The sequence below is a fragment of the Artemia franciscana genome, chromosome 10, assembly GCF_032884065.1.
Source record: "Artemia franciscana chromosome 10, ASM3288406v1, whole genome shotgun sequence".
Lineage (NCBI taxonomy): Eukaryota > Metazoa > Arthropoda > Branchiopoda > Anostraca > Artemiidae > Artemia > Artemia franciscana.
This window is the reverse complement of record NC_088872.1, coordinates 27026449-27047178: the sequence shown is the minus strand read 5'-3', so window position 1 is coordinate 27047178 and position 20730 is coordinate 27026449. Positions and strand designations below refer to the sequence as shown.

Below are 20730 nucleotides of genomic sequence, written 5' to 3'. Positions count from 1 at the left end.
GTATTTTCTTACAATTTTTGTATTTATAACTCTTTTAATTTGCGTTGCCACGGTTAATCCGCATTGCATCTAATCGAACCGCGCATAATCGGGAGTCGAGTGCATAAAACTGAGCCTATGGGAGAACCCCACAGCGGAAGTTCTAAGTTTTTATTTGTAAAATGTGAAAGTTCGCGGTCCATTTCTTTGTTGTTGTTTTTTTCTTGGGTAGTTGTATTAGACTGATGGTCCTAGAATATCGAAATATGGCTTTTTCAAACGGAAACGGAAATGTTTAGCAACTTTTCTAAGGAATAATTTAAAAAAACAATGTTTTACCGAGGGAAGTAAAGAGAGAAGTTGAAACTTAAAACGAACAAAAATTATTACTTCAAATCAACTGGTGGTATTTCTCTGTGTTTGTAGGATTATTGAAAACTAGCGCTTTACTGAAAACACAAAACAATATAGGAGTTATATACGGTAAAAGTAAACCATTTAAGGACACTTTTGTCGGTATAAAAGTAAAGCTATATTAGATTGTTGCTTTATTGTGTTTGGTTTAATTTGACATCACTTCTGCACAATGAGCTCAGTTTAATGATTGACTGTCGTTTTCGATGTGAAAACGACATTTTATGATTATTTTGCAGACAAGTTCAAAGTGAAGCAATCTTGTTAGTATTAAGACTACAGACTCGTTTTAGAGTTTGTATCACAACATGGAAATCCCGTTTTACAGAGAGGAATAACCGGATTTCCAGAGTTCATATTACGGTTGGTATGTTCTTCATTTCGAGTAACACTAGGTGAGACCAAAATGTTACCTGATAAATCAATTTATTATTTTGTATGCTGTTTAATGATTTTAAACTTATTATTTTTATGACTAAGTTTTTAAGTTAATTTTAATGTTATGCTGAAAGTTACTGATATCACATCTCTTATGAGACTATAAAAAGTTATATAGACTAGTTTGCTTTCGTGAGGCTACGTACTTACTTTTGACTCCTAAGTCAAATTCTTATTTTTTATGCTTGGCTTTTGTGTTTTCAGTAAAGTGCTAGTTTTCTGTAATTCTACAAACATAGGGAAATATCACCCGTTGATTTATTTGTACTAGTTTTGTTGATATATATTAGATAGGATGTGAAGCAATAATTTTTGTCGTTTTAAGTTTGAACTTCGCTCTTTACTTTCCTCGGAGAGATTTTGTTTTTTAAAATTAATTTTTGCTCGTTTTTGATGAAAATTTAATGTAGAAACAATACCGCCATGATCTTTTTTATTTAAATGGAATAATTTTTGTTCGTTTCAAGTTTTAAGGCTGCTCCTTAGTTTCAGTTGTAAACTTATTTTTTAATATAATTTCTAATCTCCTCTAGTCTATAGGAGATAAGACAACACAACCCTTATTAAAGAGCTGAACGAAGAAGCCGTCCAAGAATTGAAGGAAAAAATAAGTTTAGAGTGAAAAAAAAAATCCAAACACAGAGTTTTTTTTGTAAAATAAATTAAAAAAAAGAAATGGATCTATAATTCTTTGCATAAAAAAATTAAATTTTGTAGCACTTAAGAAAGTAGCTCCAGGCGAGTTGCTTCGAAACAAAAGGTTAACTAAGCGGGCAGGTTTGCATTTCTACATGCTTGTGGAAATTTTCGCTTGCTCGACAGAAATGTGCCTTCAGGGTTAGGGAGTTATTTGACCTGTCCCTAAATAAGAAAGCCGCTCATTCCTTAGAAATGAACCTAAATTTAAAAAAAAAAAATCATTTCTCATGTAGATACGATAAATGGTAGTATAAACTGAGTTTGTTTTCATTTGTCTTTCTTCCTCTTTGGATGCACAATCTTACATATGGAGAGAATATTACGGTGGAATTGTCCACGGGAAATTTTCAGCGGGGATCAGATTGTCGGGCAAGATGTTTCCGCGGAAAAAGATGGGTAATTTCCACAAGGGTGCTTCAAGGTGACACACCCCTTCTTATTGCACAAAAACGTTTCGCATGTTTACTTTAATCCTTTATATACCGGAAGTGATTTGCTTCATAATTCAGTGCTCTATTATTAAGGAGGGGTGTTAGATATTTGTGTAAGGAGGAGGAGAATAAGATCCTACACAAAAAAACTGTCTATCTAGTCTATTGCGCTATCGACTAGATAGCACCATCATAAAGTGCCATATGACACCAAAAATCATACTTTGGGTGCCATTTCCGGACTAGACAGACTGGGAATAATAAAATGGGGGATATTATGATCTCAATTGTTCAAAACCCCAACTCTGAAGTTCACAAATTCTCGGTATTTCATATTCCTCCTACTAGCCTCCTAGCATCCTTAATATTAATTAGACCTTGTCTTCATTATAGCTTTTTCAGGTAATGTCGCCCGTGCTTTTTTAGCTTTTTAGGCAAACCCACTTGGTACTTTTTAAGGCTCAAAAAGGCAAATCGGGCGCATTTAAAATTGCTTTTTTCAGGAACGTTTGTTTTTCGATGAACAAAATGCTGTTTTTACTCGGCCCACTTTGCCTGAAAAAGCCATAATGAAGACAAGGCTTTATAAATCGCCTACTGACTAGCAGAAACAAGAAGGCTACTGTAACAAAAGAGAATCCGTGGAAAAACATGGGTTATGTCAACAAGGGTGCTGCAGGGTGACATCTCCCTTCTTATTGCACAAAACTGTTTCTGGCGTTTATTTTAGTGTATTATTTCATAATAGTGATTTGCTTCATAATGCAGTTACTATAATTAAGGAGAGGTAGACCCTTGTGTAGGGATGGGAGGGTGTAAAATCCTAAAAAAAGTGAAAATGTAACTTGACAACTGAAAAAAATATCACAGAAAAAAAATGTAAATAGGTTTTTAGTACTAGGATTTCTCTTTAGGCTATAAATTACAAATAGTTTTATCCTGTCAATCAAACAGTGAAAATAAGTCAATAATTTCAATAAGTAAATATAAAAATAAGAAATCCTTCTTATAATATACAACTTTGAGTGGTTCCAGAAGCAAATGCCTACACTTCTCCAACTCTTAAATGGTTAGAGGTTGGGGTCCGGGGTGTAATTTGCTATGAGGCAGAGGGGGCAACTACCCCTCCCAGACCTGAGTTTTCCCACAGACTCCAGTTTCTCCCCAGCTGAAACTTAGTTTCTCCATAAATGTTGTCAAAACTAAGATAAGCTTGCGTAATTCAAGCATCCACTGAAACAGGTCAGTTTTCTCTAATACATCTTTACCTTTTTTATTACTATATGGCTCGTTTTTCAGTTTTCTCTGTCATTTTAACTGGATTTGGGAAAAATTGGCTCCAACTTTGACCCCCGCCCTTCCCCACAGAATTTTGACAAAATTATGCCATTCGTTGGGGTATGTATTTAGTGATCTGCAAAGAATGTCGTTGCAAATCATGAACCGGATGACCTCTATTCCCTGTTGAATCAACATGTAAGACAAAATACCTTTCCAGGTCATGCTTTAAGAAAATAAGGGCATCACACTTACAAAAATAATGAAATTATCCTATCTTACAAATAATCATATAAGGGACGAAACTGCGATTGAAAAAAAAAAGAAAGAAAAAAGCGGGAATGGAACATAAGAGACTCTAATTAGACTTCAATTTGAAGTCCAACGCTGTACTAACAAAATCACGCCTCTAATAATCTAGTTCGATATATTGGTGTTTGTACCTTAATTACGTAGCTTATTAAGGGGGCTTAGAGTTGGAACATACTGGAGGTGTTCTTGCAAATTTCAGTCAAGGATTTTAGACCCTAATTATTACAATGATATCGTTGTATACTTCCATGCTTTTCTACTTAAGAAGTGACACCAAAAGTGTTGTTTTTAGTGCTATAAACCACTTAAGGATGGTAGAATTGACAAAAATCTCGTTGATATGAGTAATAGCTTCAAATGAGCCATTAAACATCACTCTAAAAAAGTTCTGCTAGCCCACTAGCCCCATCTTTTCCACTTGGGACTAACGGCACCAAAAGTGCCGTTTTTAGTGACATTTGGAACTTGCTGATGGTGGAATTTATATAAAGGACGTACATATGAGCAATATCTTCGATATGAGCTATTAAAAATCTTTTTAAGATATTCTGATAGCCTGCTAGCCCCACCCCTTGAAAAATGGCACAAAAAGTACCATTTTTGTGCCATATGGCACTTGCAGGTAGTGAAATTTATAAAAAGCACTTAGATTGGAGAAATAGCTTTTGAATGAATATTAAGCATCCCTCTATGATATTCGGTAGACCGCTAGCCCGGAAAAAAAAGGAAAAAAAGAAAAAAAAACGTGAGACAGATCAGTGCTACTCATGCAAAAAAGTGATTTCCATGTTGTTCAAGGTGGGGGACTGTAATTTCCCTGTATTAGGTTTTGGACTATACTGATGCCAATGGTACACTTTTTATTTTGATTTGACGTCTTTTTCGAGGGGTTTCAGGTTTTTTTCGAAATCGCCGTAACTTTCTTTCGCAATAAATTTTTACTTTTAAGACAAATCGAGATGATAATTACCATTGCTGAATCAGCGTTAGATGGCAATTTTTCTACTTGGCAGTTTTTTCTAAACGCGTTTTTTTTTTTTTACTTTTGCTTGCTATGGGATGTGGTTAGCTCTTTACTAGGCTACAGCTACTGCTGCAACCATGACAAAATAAATTTTCTTAAGCAAAGCCACGTTTCTTGTAATTGCGTGTTGCATAGCAACAATTTGGGCCTAAAGAGTGCCATTTTTTCTGGATTCAGCGTAGAATATGGATGCAGGGGGCTGGGAGCTTCCCTCTTCCTTTAGGAGTATTTTAAGCTTACCGTAGAAGATAAAGGAATGTTCCTGCATATTTTTTTCTTAGAGCTCTCAAAGAACATGAAAACCATGACCATAATTTTTTTTTCACATTATACACCCATCCCCCTTCCCCGACAAGTATTTTAAGGTTAGTAATTTTTCACGGATGATTATCAATGTCTTACGAATATTAAGCTTGAATGTAAACAACGGGGTTCGAGGGCGGGTGGGAGATTGGTGGCAGCCTCTCTAACATTTAAGAGATCGCTGGATTGAATAGATTGCAGTAACAAACTATAAATAAAGAGTAACCTTTTAAATCTAATTTGTGTGCTGATTCTAGATATACAAAATTGATTATATTTCAATTTGCTCATCAAAAGTATTCAGTATAAGACAATTTCTTATCATTATTGAAAATGGACGAGATATTCCCAAAAATAGATGCAATTTTGATGAAAATTCTACTGTAAAATTCAACGGGTCTGAGAAGACTCAAGTTTTTAACGACACAAAAATTACATTTTTCTCTTTTTTTCTGAAAAGGATGGCCAAGCCTGTAATTTTTTTTTTTTTTTTGATGATTTTATCGAGTCACTAGCCGTAGATTAACAAAAGGGTTGTTGTACGAACGACAATCTGAGGATCTAGAGTCCTTTCAAACAGTTCGTGGTAACGAACTTGTAAAGAGCGACCCGGCTCAATAGTAACCAAAACTTTAAAAACTGGAATTTTGATGCCAATAGCGACATCAAAAGAATCGCATTTTAATGCTGATTTTAAATATATAAGTTTCATCAAGTTTAGTCCTACCCATCAAAAGTTACGAGCCTGAGAAAATTTGCCTTATTTTAGAAAATAGGGAAAAAAAAACCCTAAAAGTCATACGATCTTAACGAAAATCACATCATCAGATTCAGCGGATCAGAGAACCCTATTGTAGAAGTTTCAAGCTCCTACCTAAAAAACTGTGGAATTTTTTTATTTTTTGCCAGAAGGCAGATCACGGATGCGTGTCTATTTGTTTTGTTTTGTTTTCCCCAGGGGTGATCGTATCGACCCAGTGGTCCAAGAATGTTGCGAGAGGGTTAAAAAAAACAAGTTTTTTAACTGAAAGTAAGGAGCAACATTAAAACTTAAAGCGAACAGAAATTACTTCGTTTATGAAAGGGGCTACTTCCTCATCAACGTCCCGCTCTTTACGTCCCGCTCTTAAAAAGTAGAGTTGAGAGAAAGAGTCAAACTTTAGCGTAAAGAGCCGGGCGTTGATGAGGAAGCAGCCCCTTTCATATACGAAGTAATTTCTGTTCGCTTTAAGTTTTAATGTCGCTCCTTACTTTCAGTTAAAAAAACTTGCTTTTTTTTATTTAATCTAAACAGGACCGAAATGTTATCGAGCAAAATTCTGTAATAGGCAGTCGGATTCAAAGTATTGAAAGGATATTTATATTGCAATAGTTTTATAAAACGATTGGGATCGTAAAATTTACGTAAAAATGACAGTTTTAATGTAGATTTCACTAATAATACTATGGCATGCTCATAGTCTTCTAAACGTTCACAGTCTTGCCGGATGTCCGTCCCCTACACTGCAATTGTTTCCACCTATGCTTTAACTTTTTCAATTGTTTTCACCTCGTCAGTCCTTGCAATACTCTTGCTCAGCCTCATATCGTGTATGCTGTGCCTTTCTGGAAAGTATTCGCTAAAACTGATAAAGAAAAAATCCGTTTAACTTTTTTTCCTGTTTGGCCAGATATTAGCTCAACATACAACTGCATAGACGTAATCAAAGATTGATTATAAATATTAATATCTTAATAAGTATATATTAAGAATATTAATAAATATAGCATCACGGATCTAGAAATCTCAGTTCCGAAGTCCTGTGTAAGACTTAAAAATGAAACAGAAGGTCACCCATGGTTTTGAATTCTCGTTTGAATTATAATTCAATTGTTACATGCACAATTTCAAAAAATCAGAACAATATTGAAGATTTTGGAATGCGACATTTGGAATTCGGTATTCCCAGATTAACCTATCTAGGATTACTTCCTTTAAATCTAGAAGAGATAAATAGAATTTTGACTCCCAAGTTTTGAAGAGATAATGCCATTACAATATACACTTACGAAGTTACATTGACCTGATACTTACGGAGTTATGATGGTTTGTTTTCCTTCTTATTCTATTTAGTATAGTAAAAAAGGATCTTAATTTCTAAAATTTGCAAATTTTTGAGGAAATTCCCTTGTCCGTTTTATTGTCCCCGTACTGAGAGATTATAATTTTTTTCTCTTACGTTTGTGAGTTATAGACTTTTGATGGCAATAATAATAGCCTAATAATAATAAAAAAGCTATGAGAGCGCTAGTGTTGCTCTACGACATTAGCGACATATAAAATTCACCTCAGTTTTGTTACTAACAGTTTCCATTACATTTTCTCGTAAATTAATATACTCATTATCATTACATAAGTTTAGTGACTATGTAACAGTAGTGTATTGGGTCATTCCTGTTATACCATTAGCCAAAACAAACTGCCAATTATCAAATTTTCCAATGTTAAAATGCCGTTTTACAAGTGAAAACCGACTGACACTTGCTTTTCCTCTTAATTATTTTCACAAGTTAGATGCTAAAATCACGACGGGAACATCTGTCCGTAATTCCCATAGTCGGGCAGTACCAGCTCATAATGACTATCTTGGATAGCGGACTCAAACTGTAACAAATTACTGGTCACTCAAGTTGTTTTATCGTCATTATAACAGCAGGGTTTTTAGGATCCCTAAAAGACTTATGGAACTATAATTTTGCGTTTATTCGTGATTTATAGAAGAAGCATTCCTCTCGTTTCATAGAAAAGCGCCCATCTTTCGATTAATTGAACCACTTGCCCAACGATGTCGGTATTAATATATTGGACTGAGTATCAATATCGCAATAACGATATAAGTAAGAATGTCCAAGCGATACAAGTTCAGTTGGTTTCTTTCTAAGGGTTTGTGTATTCTGTCGCTTTGCGTCTCCTCGAGACGAATTGAAAGGACGTAATGGGTAGACTGTAGACGCAGCACCATTTAATTTGATGGTACAGGGTAGAATGTTGTATAATATATATATATATATATATATATATATATATATATATATATATATATATATATATATATATATATATATATCACTTTAGCCGATGGTCGCTTTTTAAATTTCCTTTGCAATACAAATATAGGCTTAGTTAAATCTCATCAAATGCATTTCGACATAGTTGCACACAACCATAATTTTATAAGAGTCTCAAAAGGAATTTTGTATAGGGGGGGGGGGAGAGATCTGAAATGTTCCATCCTCCCCTATGTACAGGTTTGTATGTAGATATTTTTCAATAAACTTCCGTGATGTGTATAATGAATTGGCCGAGTAAAAAGTTTATGTAGACTTTTGTGTGAATATGTTGTAAACAAACATACATCTTGTTTATAATGAATTGGTCGAGAAAAATCTCCATTGCGCAACTCCCTATTTGAATTGCCGTCACTAATGAGTAGATTACAGTTTTCGTTGCGTTAATTATGGAATTTTATTGCTACAAAATGGTCTAGTAATGTGAATCTCAATTTTGTTTCCTTGAATCAATAAAATAGCCAAGTGCTGCTCATTGAAGGTTGCACACGTAAAACAGTCAAACAGTTCGTGGTAACGAACTGTAGTAAGGAGCGACCCGGCTCAATAGTAACCAAAACTCTAAAAATGGAATTTTGATACCAATAGCTACATCAAAAGAATCGCATTTTAATGCTGATTTTAAATATATAAGTTTCATCAAGTTTAGTTTTACCCATCAAAAGTTACGAGCCTGAGAAAATTTGCGTTATTTTAGAAAATAGGGGGAAACACCCCCTAAAAGTCATAGAATCTTAACGAAAATCACATTATTTTTTACTGTTTTAAAAAGAAGAGTTGAGAGAAAGAGTCAAACTTTAGCGTAAATAGCGGGGCGTTGATGAGGAAGCAGCCCCTTTCATATACGAAGTAATTTCTGTTCGTTTTAAGTTTTAATGTCGCTCCTTACTTTCAGTTAAAAAAAACTTGTTTTTTTTTTATTTAATGCTTGTAAAAGATGGCGCCCGTTGAAAATTAACACTCATTATTATTATTAGATAATCTACACAGTAATTGCCATCCTACTTATTTCCTCTATAAGATAGATAAGATAAGATAAGATAAGATATTTATTTCGAAAAAATCACTATCACAAGCCCTCAAAGGGCCGAATTCGGACTTCGGAGTCGACTAATAAAACAAACAAAGCAAAAAACACAAAGCTAATAATAATAAATCATCAAATTATGAGTCAAAAAAATAAATAAAAAATATATAAGTCAGGAAAAAAGGAAAGGGGACAAAAAAAGTATAATAACACAGAAATGAACAAGAAATAAACATATATATCTACAAATTAAAAGGGACACTGAAAAAAAAGTCCAAAAACTCACAAAAAAAAAGAACGAAGCATAAAACACACGAAAAACACATATGAATTAAAAGGGAAACTAAACCAAAACAGCGGGAGGCAAGCAAATTATTGTAACGACCTAAAGCACCTCACAAAAAAAGGGGGGAGGAGAAACTAATTGGCTATTTTATTTATTTTTTCTGTGATGAAGGGGACAAAGGTTTTTTCATATCTGGAAGTAACGCAGCGAATGGGAGACAAAACTGGGATAGGCTCAGAAACAGCTCGAGGCTGTCGTAATCTGGATGGTGAGTGACGTTTGGGGGAAATACTTGCCGTCCGAGGGTTCGTTATTGCATTTTTTGAAAAACGGAGGCACAACGACGACCTCCTTCGCTCAAGGGTTTCCAAACTAGCTTTTTTATACGAGCAGAGAGTAAGGCACCTTGCCTTCTTTGAAAATTATTCGCAAGGCTCTTTTTTGGATTGACTCAATTTTGTCTGATTCTTCACGGGAGATGCCAGGGTGCCAAACTGGACAAGCATATTCAAGATGCGGACGGACAAAAGACGTGTACAACCTTAAGGAGTGAGAAGGGGGGACGCTTTATTTATTTAGGAGCTTAAGGAGGGCGATAGATGCATTAGCTTTATGGATAATATCTTTAACGTGGATATCCCACTTTAAATTTGAAGAAATTGTGACTCCAAGTAATTTAACCGAGGATGCATAAATTTCAGGAGGGATAGGATTAAGAAAACAGGGCGAGGATTTGAGGAAACAAATCGGCATTATCATGGACTTAGAGGGGTTTACGGTCATATCTAGGTCCAAAGCCTCACTTCCAATTTCATTGAGAATACTCATAGGGTCACTTAGTAAATTTCTGAAGCAACTTTCAACAATCGTTAGGTCATCAACAAATTTCCAACGGTCAGGAACTTCCTTCGCAAGGCTGTTAACCATGACTGAAAAAAGGAGGGGGCCTAGGAGAGTTCCTTGGGGTATGCCATTGTAGATAGGGAGAGGATTTGAGTAATGGTTCTGGTATTTAACCACCTGTGATCTATTTGTTAAAAAGGAGGCAACCAATTTTACCAGTAAGGGATCGATATTGAACTCGCTTTCTAGTTTATCAATTAAAATATTGTGGTTAACAAGGTCAAAGGCTTTCTGAAGGTCAATAGAAATTAAGTTTAGCCAGGAATTAGGTTTTTCGAGGATTTTCCCGATGTGGTCAATAAGAGAAACGAGGTAGTGGGAAGTAGAAGTTGATTTTAGGTTTCCAAATTGTTTCAGGTCAGTAAGAGGTAGGATTTTTTCCTTTAGCAAATCTGCAAGGAATCCTTCATACAATTTTGAAAAAATAGGAGTAAGCGTAATAGGTCGAACGCCATCAAAGCCAGGCTTTCCGTTTTTCTTTTTCAAAGGGGTAATAAAACCCTGTTTCCTAATTGTTGGAATTTGCCCAGACTTAGTAATTTCGTTAAACAGGACAGACAAGGGCTTAGACAGGAAGTCACCGAAGGCTCTAATAAGAGGAAATGGGATATCCAAAGGACAAACACTTGTCTTTTTTAGTTTATTAATTCTTCTTTCAATCTCAGACGGGGAAACAGTCGGGAAAAGAGGGGATGGGGCTCCTGTTGATAATTGGATTGGCAATGCTGGAAGGCTCTGGACAATGGAAGCGAGAAATTTATTTAGACTATTTGCAGTAACATCAGGGGGTTCTGGTAAGTTAAAATTAAGCTGGTCAAGACTCCTGCCAAATAGCTTTTTAACCTCGGAATACCAGTTTTTTGGCTTATTAGTGAACAATTCTTCGATCTTATTTTTGTAGTATGATCGTGCCAATTTACGAATTTCTCTTTTAATTGATTTTCTTAATATATTGGCTTGATCGAGTTTACCATTCTTAAACAGCTTCAATTTGGTTCTAATTAGTGTTTTTATTGTTTGATTAATAAAGGGTTTGTCACTTGAGCACCTTTTAAACCTTTTTTCTGGGAAACAAATTTGATATTTATCAATTAGCTTTTTATGAAACATGGCTGTTTTCTCATCAAGGTTTTGTAAGCTATAAATGTCGGACCAATCTTCAGTACTCAGCCACATACCAAAAGAAAGAAGACCAGAATTTTGAAGGGGGCGGTAAGTGCTATAAGTCTTTGAGAAAGTATGCTTAAAAGTTGAGGAGGGGGACAAAAGAATGGAAAGATGATAACTCCCACCTAATGGGGGCAAAGTTAAGGGAGGGGTGTAAAAATTATACATATTAGTTAAAATAACATCAAGAGAGGTATTTCCCCGAGTCGTCGGTGTTTTAACAATTTGCTTTACTTTAAGTGAAGCACAAAAGGAATCCATTTTAAGGTCGTTGGCATCGCCAACTATAAATACGCAGTACCTTCGTGAATTACATGACGTCTCGACAGCTGCTGGATGTTCATACTTAGCCTGAACGAGAGCGTGGGCCCTCAGAAAATGACATAGTCTCTGTAAGTCTACGAGGGGTCTTGCTGGGACAAGTATCTCTTGAATCTAAAACAAAGGCATCTAGGATGGCACAAGATGAAAAGCCCCAACTGAACTCTTGTGGAACTTAAAACCAATTTTGCCAATCTGTGCGAAATTTTATGCTTCAACAGGCTTAACTTCTAGGCGGTTCATATTTTTTCTGTATATTTTCTGTTATGATAGTCAAATGCTTGTTTTTTACCTTTTTCACACAAGAACGGGTTTTTTTCGAAGCAGTTTTGTTTTTCTTCTTTATTTCAAGTGAGCATACTAAAATGTCTAATCAAACAAAAGATTAGACAAAATTTGCGAGATTTGCTTTTGCACATGGTCATAGAAAAATGTTCTATTTTGCCCTGTTGATGAACCAAGGCCGTATCCAGGGGGATTAGGGGTCTGAACCCCCGGAATGTTTGCTTGACTCGTAAAAACGTAATAAAATGGACATAAGCAATTCTATATGCGTTTTTGAGTTTTTTTTTGTGTACCCTCCTCCCCGAAAAAAATCCTTACATAAAACACCCCCCGAAAAAAAAAAATCCTGTATACGGCTCTATGATGAACAGTTCGAAGAACATGTTTAAATTTGAAATGTTTCATGTAAATTACGAAACTTGTTACAGGAGGGTTGAATGAATGTCTACTTTTCAGCTGTATTGGTAGCTACCGATTAGCCTTTAAAACTGATTAGAAACTGTCAATGGCCTCATACTTACCCTCAGGAAAGGTTGTTATAACTCTTGATAGAACCCAGAGCCAATGTTTTTGGGCACGTACCCACGCTGAAGCCCTACAGATAAGGTTACCAGTCCTGTGTAGCTGACCGGGATGTTTATTAAATTTAATAGTAGTATTTATCTTATAATAATGAGTTAATCATTACATTTAATAAAAGCTTACAATCTGTTGATTTTTGCACGTGGTCGCAATTTCTATGGGTGTAGTCTTCCAGGTTTGCAGACTTCTAAAGGCACCATTGTCCTGGGTGAAATATCCCTAGAGTCACCTGTTTCAAAACAAGGAGCTTTAAGAAGTGCACAGGAATTGGTTGTATTGGTATTATATTTTTTTCTTGTTCGTAAATTTTATGAAGTTTCTTATATTTGACATGTCGGCAGTTAATTCATATCTCTTTGTGAATGATTTATGCCTCGTATAATGGTGTATTTCATAGTTTTCCATATTGAAGTGGCGTAAGTGACTCTGAATTTCGACTACTTTTTTCGTTCAATTAACTTGCGGTCAGCAGTGGTGGGAGATTATTTTAAAAAGGAAGTAATAAAATACTAGAATTATCTACTTGTACTATACTTTGAGGGGTAATACAGTGATATGTTAATATTCAGTTCCTATGAATGGTGACCTTAACTTTTTTAGGTTACTGATTTAAAAAAAATAAAACTTAATTTTTTCCTTTTTTTGTAGGTACACTCTTTTCATCGTATTATATCCTATTGGCATCACTGGGGAATTGATCATTTGCTACCATGCCTTTGCAGAATTCAGCGCTAATGGAAATCTTTCCTATAATTTGCCGAACAAAATCAATTTCACATGGCACACTAGCTGGTTCATCGTTTTATATATGTTTTCATATATACCAGGTAACACAAACCTTTTTAAATTTATGATTGTAAGACTCATTATGATTATAATACAGCTGCTAGTAGTATGTGTCGTCTTGATAAGGTTGCTGCCATAGCCACTACTCTTTTCTTCCTTATTGGTTTAGTTTCATGAAGAAGGTTAAACGGCGATTCCCTAAGGCACTCTTGAGGATCAATGAACTTTTATGTAACTTATTTCTCTGGCCTTGAGAGTTAGTTACGCAATAATATAGCCCAAAAGCACTCTTGAAGATCAATGAACTTTTACGCAACTGACTTTTACGCAACTGATTTCTCTAGACTTGAGTGCTAGTTGTGCAGTGATATAGCCCTAAAGCACTCTTAAGGATCAATGAACTCTTACGTAACTGATTTGTTGGGTGATTCTAATGGTGTTCTAAAAGACCAATGAGATCGGAACAAATCTGGTAATGGCGATTTCCTAAGGCGCTCTTGAGGAACAATGAACTGTGAACAAACCTGGATAAGGGGATTCTACCTTTCTTGATGCTATTGCGAAACAGATTGCGTAGTGATCTAAGATGATGGCTAAGCATTTTCCAATGATTACAGAAATATTTGACTGGTGTAGAATTTGAACCGGGGCCTCCTAAGGATGAAGGAATGACGTGGTGGTCAACTGAAGTAACAAAGCGATGCTAATAAATTATTTTTAGAACTATTGGTAAAAACCCTCAAATATTGCAATGATGTAGCCCTAAGTTACTTTTGAGAATCAATGAAGTTTTACGTACCTGATTTCTCTGGCCTTGCGTGTTAGTTGCGAAATGATATAGCCCTAAGGCACTCTTGAAGATCAATAAACTCTTACACAATCGATTTCTCTGGCCTTGAATGTTATAGCCCTATAGTACTCTTGAAGATCAATAAACTCTGGCATAACTGATTTTCTCTGGCCTCGAGAGTTAGTTGTGTAATAATTACTGGTTTCATAAGTCAATCTCGCAATGGAATATATATATATATATATATATATATATATATATATATATATATATATATATATATATATATATGTATGTATATATATATGTATATATAATATATATATATATATATATATATATATATATATATATAATATATATAATATATATATATATATATATATATATATATATATATATATATATATAATATATATATATATATATATATATATATATATTTATATATATATATATATATATATATATATATATATATATATATATATATATATATATATATTCACAGGTGGGACACAGAGACACAACTACAATGGCGCGTAACTAATACAGCGCGTAACGACTTATGCGCGCGGGAGGCTTGGGGGGGCGCGAAGTGCCCCTACCAACTAGGTGTTGGTGTAGCGAAAAGCGCCACACCAACAGGTAGTTCCTAATAAATATAAGAATTCACGTAAAATTACATCACCTCAGTAAATCTAACAAGGCACGCAAGATTGCGCCAAGTCCCATGTATGCACCTTAATTATGTGACGCTCACATGTGTGTCCCCCTCAGTTACAGCCAGGACTTCCCTGCTTGACTAACCGCCTCTAAAAAGTTCTACTACATAACAACCAAGGAAATATAGTTTGGCGGGAACCGGAAGGTTTTTCTAAACAATCAAAACCTTGCTATATAATAAGCAAACTCTATGACATAACATTCAAGGAAATCCTGATATTGGCGGAACTTCAAGGTTTTTCCCTACACCTTTAGGTTTTTTTAAGAATCAGACGCCTGCTTCTCAATAAAAACATTCCCTATGACGTAACAAGCGAACCCTATTACGTAAGTGTACTAAACATGTGCGCCATAGTATTGCCCAGGTGTGCGTAATAACGTCTTGAGGGACTAGTTGCTCTAATACTTTACCCCATATCTTACTTGTTAAAACCATCTTGGGCATACTACTGCCTTGGGGGAATATAAGATACATTTAGAAAGGATGATCGCATAGTCTTCAAAGGGGGATCATTGGACTCACAATCAGAAGTTCTAGTGCCCGTTTTGAGACTTAAGAGTGATCGGAGGGTGGATACTCCCCACCACACATCGTATTTTCCCGAAATGCATCTGATAGAAATTTTATAACGGCTATTTTTTGCCGTAGAAACTTCGAAAACAACTCATTCGACTGGAAATTGAAAGGGTCAGTCCCCTTTTTATTAGTAAAAAGTAATTGGAGGGCAACTAAACCCCTTCCATCGACCACCATTTCCCCAAACGTATCCAATCAAAATTTTGAAATAGTCATTTTGGTCAGTGTAGTTGAAAGGACCGGAAATTATGTCTTTGAGGATGACACCCCCCAGGGCCCTTGCCCCTCAGGGCAAGGTAAGTTATGCCCTTGGGGTATATAAGCTATATATAGAAAGGATGACTGTATAAATTTCGGAGGAGGCTCGTTGGATTGGTAATCAGAACAGAGGCGCCATTTGGGGGGGGGGGGGGTCAGGGGTGGGCAAATGCCCACCCCAGATTTCCCAGGGGGGCCCAAGCTTCCACCACAAAGGGCTCTTGGCCGGCCATAATAATCCATTATGTCCAACATAATCCATTCTGTCCAATTGATTTGAAATTACTGCACGCCTATTAACCAAAGAGCGTAATTACTTCACAACCCTTGGGGTAATTACGCTATTTGCTGTTAATCATTGTAAACTTTGAAAGTTGGTAAGATACATAATAAAATTCTCGAGTTCTGTCAAATGCCCATTTCCTAGATGATTGCGCGACACGAAGTGAGTCGGGGGGGGGGCAAGATGGAGTTCATGCCCACCCCAAGATTTGATCCAAATGGCGCCTCTGAATCAGAAGTTCTTGTGCCCTTTTTAAGATTTGGAGTGATCTGATGGTGGAGATCCCCCTACTCCTCAAAACCTTATATTTTCCATTAATGCAACTGAGAGACATTCTGAGATGGCCATTTGTTGTCGTAAAAACTTCAAAAAAGGCCCATTTAATTGGAAATTGAAAGGGCTAGTGCCCTTTTTATTAGTCAAAAGTGAGTGGAGGGCAACAATCCCCCTCCCCCACGCCCAGCAATTCCCAAAACACATCTAATCAAAATTTTGAGACAGCCATTTTAGTCAGTGTAGTTGAAAGGTCTGGAAATTATGTCTTTGACAACCTCCATACCCTCTCAAGGCCAGAAAATAATTTGCACTTGCACTTTACTGAAAAAAAGGCTGTGTATTGTCAATTTAGAATGCATTTACTGATATATATAATCCTTGAAGTTTTAATAGCTTTTAATTTATTAAAGTCAAAAAGGTACAACATTTAGACATATTTTGTTTATTTAAATCATACAATGAATAACTGAGTCAAACTCAAAACGAGCAAACATTCACACCAGTAGGACTGACAATACCCATGCCTTCTCAAGACCAGAACGTAATTCGCGCTTTACTGAAAACAACATATATTTAAAATGTTTTCACTTTATTTTTACTTGTTTTAAATGTTTTACTAGATATATGAAGGGGGAAGTCCTGCAACTATGATACAGAACGGTCCAGTAACTATGTCTTTAGAGATATTAGGCATGTCAACCCCCCACAATTATTCAATTGGCCCATTATGCTTTAAAACTAAATTTTGCTTTAAAAATAAATCAAAAGGCATTGTGTTAAATGGTTGCCAAGAATACACCTCAGCAATATATCATGAACGACTGGGGGTATTAAGTTGAAACTTTTGGGGATACTGCTATTACTACTTCTGCTCTTACAATTTAAATAAATCAAAAGAGTGTAAGTGTATCCAGGTTGTCAAAGAGCATATATACAATCTTTTGGGAATGATATTAATTTTTATTTTTCAGGGCAACTTCAGAAGCTATAAAATTAAACTAAAAAATACTGTTTGTGTCAGGATTAAAAATTGTTGGAATTGTTTCTCCAACATACAAATAGCAACCCATGCTATGGATTCTTATAAAAAGAAAAGTGAAAAGATGTACGATTTTTTTCTATGAAAAAGACTATGTCAATAAAAAAAGAACAGAAATTAATTAAAAAAAATTTCCACGAGGCAAGTTTTTTAAAGAATAGTGAAGAGCTCCATTAAGCCAAAAATGAGCATAAATAAAGTTAAATAATCTTCCAAGCGTAAGACTACCACAAATTACTATCAATAAACACAAGAAACTCAAAACGGACAGAAATTACAATAGATAGCCGAGTCAAACTCAAAACGAGCGAAAATTAACATGAGTAGGTTTGTTAACCCCTACACATTCTCGAAACCAGAACACAATTTGCGCTTTGCTGAAAACAAAGTTCGTTTGAAATGTTTTCACCTTTCTTACTTTCATAAATGAAAAATTATCAACACCTTAACGAAAAGATGTCAGTATCTGTCAATTTAACGGACAATTCACGGTCATTTGTTTGTTTGTTTGTTTTTTGTTTTGTTTTTTTTTTCAGCAAAGCGCAAATTGTGTTCCGGTCTCGAGAAGGTATAGGGGTTATCAGCCCTACTCATGTTAAACTTTTGCTCGTTTTGAGTTTGACTCGGCTATAATTGTACTTATATTGTTCGTTTTTTTTTTTTAATTGTTCGTTTTGAGTTTCATTTTTGTATTTATAGTGATTTGTGGTAATTTCACGCTTCGAAGCGTATTTCACTTTATTTTTGCTCATTCTTGGCTTAATGGAGCTCTTTACTTTTCTATGAAAAGCTTGTCTCGTGGAAAAAGTTTTTTAAGTTAATAATAAGAAAAAAAGACACATTTGGATTAGAATCCAGCTCAATTCCTGGGAACCAGTTTGCTAAAATCTATATTTTGAAATATATATATATATATATACACATATATATATATATATATATATATATATATATATATATATATATATATATTGTGTGTATATATATATATATATATATATATATATATATATATATATATATATATATATATATATATATATATATATATATATATATATATATAAAGCTGTCAAAATTAGAGCAGTAAACCCAAGTATCAAAAGAAGTGCTCTTAAAAGAAAGCAAGAAATTCTCAAACAAACATAAAAAAAAACAGTTTCTAATAATTGGTTCAGACTACCCGACACTTCAGTGACATAGAGACCTATCGATAGTTTTGCTAAGGTTAATTTTTATTTACATATGTTTGTGAGACTATGTTTTTCAGTATTAAATAGCATCAAAACAAACAACCCACCAAAAAATGAATTCAGTGGTGCCCGCCTACCCTTGTAGTGCTCCAAGTTGGAACTCGCAATTGAAGAACTACTAGACAAACTTCAGGAACAAAAAGTCACAAACTTCTTGACTACGCGCTGTTTGTTTTTTTTTGTCTTTAAATTCTTTGTTCCTAATTGTCATCTTATCCTTTTTTCTTTTTCATTTATTGGTATTAGATAAAAAGGGACTCCCCTTTCCTTTGGCCCCCTTAGGCTAACATAGGGCATGCAGCTATGTCAGCCCCTGCCTCTATGTATCAAGTTAAGACAGAAGAAAGAAGGTGAGGTCAGGAAATTCTAAGTGACACATCTCTTTAGAGCTCAACTTTTCTTTTCTAGGCGAGCTAGTTTCTTTTTTTTAATTAAGACAGGTGTTTGGAATTACAGAATTGTTTCCATAGAATCTTTCAAACCCTGCAAGTGTCGAAAGCGTTTACCATAAGAGCGCATTGCCAGTAGCTAAAAACTATTGTGCATAGAAGATATGTTATTTAACCGACATATGCTTGATTTTTCTTGAGATACCTCAAGGAAGGTTTTGTGTCAAAAAGACATCGAAAAAGTGTTGTTTTGTTTTGCGTATGAGACATATGATCAATTCCTATGGCTACTCCAGCGCCAAAATTTTACTATGTTTATTTCGACAGAACTCCAAACTACTTCATATAAAAGAAGTTTTCTTTTACCATACACATTAACCTAAAGATAACACAATTTAATTTTTTTAATGTTGAAAAAGCAAGTCTATATATTTTTTTTTCTTTTTTTTTAGCTTTTTCGAATGCTTCTTGTTGCGTAACTCGATGAATAACTATGTGGTTTGAAATTTCATTCGTTTTCCTGACTTTTCCATTACCATGTAATCCACAGACCAGAACGAAAATAGAATGTACTACCTTGTCATTTTGTCATTTAGCTATTTATTATTTGGTTATAATTTGATTTGCGAGCAGAAAATTTTAAGCCACAAAGCCTGTACGGCATGACAGTCACCTAAGCGGGAATTTTTGGGGGGGGGATAACAATATCGCTAGTTATGTTTGATAATTGGCGTTCGACAATAGCAGGTGGAATTGGAACCTCAATGCTATATTGCGTTTCTTGAGGCCCAGCAACATTAAGTTCTGAAGAGCGTTAATTTCTTGCAAAGTTTACCTTTGTTTTCAAGATACAAATATAAAGAATTCAAAATTGTTTTTGACTTTTCTTGGGAAAATCGAAAATAAAAATTTTGTATTTTTTCTTTGATTTATGAAAGTGTGTTTAAAAAGCGAAGTAACCAAATTAGATGACTTTGAACGACAATTCTTTTTTCTAGTGTTTCCACAATTGTATCTTCACATGTTCAGCCAAAGGAAGAGAACACTGTCTCCTAAACCAGCAGACAAAAAGATGAAGTAAATGTGCCCAAAATTGTGGCTAGATTTATAGTTTCTTTGCTTTAGGTGTTGGCTTTTGTATCTATTTAAAATTAACAATCCTTTACTGGTAGTGTTTTCTTTTATCTTGGGAGTAGGAATGGTTAAAGAATACGGTTTGAAAGACTATGAAAGTATATGTTGACATGAGATTTAAATAAATAACTGTAATTGTTGCGCTGCGATAATTTTTGGCTTTGCTTTTAAATAGGCTTCAAACAAGCTGAGTATAAGACGTTCGTTTCTTCTTTCTCACTGGCCTTCTTTCTAGTTGTTTTATTGCAAGTACTGATGGCACGCAGGCACGTATGCAGAAATGTATTTGAGGGAAGGAGGTAGGCTCTTTAAAACCCCAAGAAAACATAAGAAATATTTGGGGTACTTGTCTATTACATGTACTCGCGGAGTGAAGTTTGGTGAATGCTAATGAAATAAAACACAATATTGCGAAATACAATATTTTAGTAACAAAATTATGAAAACAAGAATTATGGAAGGGTGCTGCCCAGAACGCATTATATTAAGTAAGTAATCTAACCTAATCTGACCAAAATAACAACTAAATATTCATTTAAAATATAACTATAATGTCGTTTCCCAACGAGCCAAAGGTAATTGTCTGGTACAGACAGAGTGAAAACCGGGATTGTCTGATACAAGCTCTCTAGTGTGTGTTATATAAATAGACAAGTACCATA

At 34.9% G+C, this 20730-nt stretch overlaps 1 protein-coding gene across 1 annotated transcript in view; it reads left to right on the top strand.

Annotated features, from left to right (window-relative positions):
- LOC136032001 (very-long-chain (3R)-3-hydroxyacyl-CoA dehydratase hpo-8-like) overlaps window positions 1–20105 on the top strand; it is a 77903-nt gene extending 57798 nt beyond the window's left edge. Inside the window, exons 4-5 of the mRNA XM_065712068.1 lie at window positions 13206–13384; window positions 19933–20105. Coding sequence (XP_065568140.1) covers window positions 13206–13384; window positions 19933–20015 — 262 coding nt within the window. The 3' untranslated portion in view covers window positions 20016–20105. The remainder of the gene's footprint in view (window positions 1–13205; window positions 13385–19932) is intronic.
- The last annotated feature ends 625 nt before the right edge of the window (window positions 20106–20730 follow it).